The sequence below is a fragment of the Sorghum bicolor genome, chromosome 5 (assembly GCF_000003195.3).
Source record: "Sorghum bicolor cultivar BTx623 chromosome 5, Sorghum_bicolor_NCBIv3, whole genome shotgun sequence".
Taxonomy (NCBI): Eukaryota; Viridiplantae; Streptophyta; class Magnoliopsida; order Poales; family Poaceae; genus Sorghum; species Sorghum bicolor.
Genome location: NC_012874.2, coordinates 60555344 through 60558482, shown reverse-complemented (window position 1 = coordinate 60558482; position 3139 = coordinate 60555344). Strand labels below are relative to the sequence as shown.

Genomic DNA, 3139 nt, shown 5'->3' with positions numbered 1-3139 from the left:
CATTGATGATAATAGCAATTAGATAGTGATGAAGAGGAAGTGATGGAACCAGCTGGGCCGTGCCGTAGCATCAGGAGTTGAGGACACAGAAGCCCAGCATCCAGTCGACGGCCCAGAATGGGTTAAGCCCAAGTGAAGAGACCTACGTGAGTGAGTTATGCAGTCTCTGCTATATGTGACCAAACTATTCCTGTTACATTAATCCTTCATCGCCAATCCTACCAACTCTCCTTAAACAAAATCCTATCAACTCTGTTCTTGCCCCTGCTACTCTTCCATTCCCAACTTCCTTGGTAATAGAATGATCATTCATCTTTCATTGGTTTTATTTACACTAAATCTCCATGTTTTAACAAAGGTCACAATTCGTACGGCGTATTCTCCATCTATGGGAATGTACATCAATTGGTGCAAGCGAATACATACATGTCGCTAGAAGAACCAATGAAAGCTGCGAATAATCTCCCATTAATTAATTGGAGCCTTGGAGCAATGGCGCTGCTAACGTCGTCGGAGCGTGTAGAACTGCAGCGCGGTGTAGATGGTCTGCACGATGAGCAAGACGAGCAGAACAACGGCGAGGATCGCCCACGTGGTACTCCTCGAGCACTCGTCCCTCACGCGGCGGCTAAGCCTGGCGCCAGCGCCACACATCCTCCACGGCCTCCGGCTCCGGCGGCAGTAGGCGTTCACCTGCCGGTGCACAGCGACGATGGCGCTCTCCGGCTCGAGCACCGCGTCCTTGGACATCCTCTCGAACATCTGCGCCACCACCTTGTCGTCACCGCCGGCGGCGGCGTTCTGGACGATGCCCTCGGAGCGCAGCAGCGCCACGTCCCTGGCCGAGCCGAGGACGCTGCTCATGAGGAACACGTACGCCGCCACGTCGCTCCCGCCGGCGCCGGCGTGGAGCCTCTCGAACGCCGTCATGTTGAGGAGCAAGTACTCGGTGGAGTCGTCCACGCACAGCGCCGGCACGCTCAGGCTCGGCACGCCGCGCCGGAACCGGACGTCGCGCAGGCTGTCCGTCCAGCTCCTCTTGATCCGGACCCCGGCCTCGTGCCTCGTGGAGCTCCGACGCCGGCCGGATGATCGTCGTCGCTTCTCGGTAGGTGTCCACTGTCCAGCAAATCCCTCGAGTCCGGCGGCCGGTACACGTCATGCACCAGGCTCCCGCGGTAGACGGCGAGTGGGTGGAGACCCAGCTTGTCGCCGCCGGCCGGTGGCAGACCGGAACCGGACGAGGGGGACAGAAACCTCCTCGTGGATAACAAATTGGAGTATTTATATTTTATACTGATTCATAATTCATGGTTAGTAAAAACACAGCTCAACAACAAGATTGAAAACAAGATTACGGCCATATATATATCTAGCTAGTAGTTATATACTATTTGCTACTACCGGCAGCTGTGTAGTCATGACGGCGACGAGCCTCTAGAGCACGAGCAACGGCAGCTGGTTCTCGAGCATGAGCATGTCGCGCCGGATGAAGGGCGCATCACGTACGTAGAGCACCCCATGGGGCTGAAGATGGGGTCGTTGGGCGCGTAGTCACTGACATTACGTTTCCCGTCCTCCTTGGTGGCCTTCATCACCTCCAGCACGAAGCAGCCGTCGATGATCATCATCTCCAGGAACCGGTCCCTCACGCCGTCGGCGCCGCGCCACTCAGCGCCGAGATCCCGTGTTGGCCCTGAGCAGCACGAACTGCACTCACGCGCACACACACACGAGAGAAGACGGAGGCGGACGATGAAACAGTGGGCACGAGTTTACCGGCGACAAACGCCCCGGCCGACGGACGGCGGCTTTATTGACTGGAAGATACACGCACCTGAACTAAACAGAATAATCGGCTAAATAGCCTTGCCAACATGCATAAGGGAGCCATTACTGCCCGGGTCTCATGCGCACTCGCACGTTGCACAGCTTTCGAGCCACACACTCATCTGCTGCACGTACGCCGCATGAAACGGTCCTCTGACCAAGCCACGCCTCCAAACGTACCTGGCTAACATACAGTGGCTAATACTACTCTACCGTATACTCAACACATGCAGCTCCTAGAGACTAGCTAACAACCTGTTGTGCAACACACGCACACACTAACTTGCTAACTAGCCTAATCTACATGCAAATGACTCTTGAATCTGCCAGGAGAACACATCTCGTTTTGGATGACACGACTACGTACATGACACACATGTACACATGGCCTATATGCAATAACTCAAATAACCAAGTCATGATTATTCCTAACATCCCGGTACGCGCTCTCCAGCTGCTCCGCCGCGCCTCGCATGGCGGCTCTGAACTCCTCCATCAGCGGCCTCCCGGACCGCCACAGCAGCAGGTGCGCCAGCGCCCGGCACTTGTGCGCCTCCATCGGCAGGAGCTCGGCGGCGCCGTGGTGGAAAGCGCCCAGCGACACCACCTCGGGCCGGTACGCCTTGGGGTTGAGCTTCTTGATGAACGCCAGCACACGGTAGATGGCATGGCGCTGCCACTGCGACGCCTCCGCCGCCCACGCGTCGGCCTCGTTGGGCGGCGTCTTGTCCACGTCCAATGCCCACGATGACATGGGACAGACGACTGATGATACAAGATTACAAGTGCTAGATTGAACTTGTAAAGATGATTACTAGATTCTTATAGAACATAGTGTATGTTAGGAACTTGAGAAGTTGGCAGCTATATATATCAAGAGATACCACTTATATAGAGATATCAAGAGTATACTTGTCCAACATGCCGGCACGGCACGACACGACACAGTGACGGGCCGGCACGACACGGTGGCTGTCGGGCCGTCGTGCCTGATGGGCCTTGCCGCTGCATGCTTCGTGCCTGGCCTTCGACCTAGGCACGGACCTATGGGCCGATTTTTGTGCCAAGCTGGCCCGTCTAGCCCGACAGTGATCACTCATAGCAAAAAGATCACTCACTCGTCATACACTCACAGTGATCACTCATTCACAGCAATAGCAAAAGAGTACTGTAAAGTCTCATCTCACTAAGTACCAGTCCTAGAAGCACCAGCAGCAGCATCACCCGTCCCTCCGTTTCCTTCATCTTCATCAAGGTACATATTCTGAAATGACTGATGGAGCTCTGGGTTGTCAGCATCATGTTGTTC

The 3139-nt window shown here is 55.2% G+C and overlaps 1 protein-coding gene across 1 annotated transcript; it reads right to left on the bottom strand.

Moving 5' to 3' along the window:
* LOC8057002 lies at positions 295-1829 on the bottom strand. Its single transcript, XM_021461772.1, has 2 exons — positions 1405-1829; positions 295-1296 (listed from the first exon to the last, which is right to left on the bottom strand). Exon 2 carries the CDS (start codon positions 928-930, stop codon positions 502-504), a length of 429 nt encoding a protein of 142 aa, XP_021317447.1. The 5' UTR covers positions 931-1296; positions 1405-1829; the 3' UTR covers positions 295-501.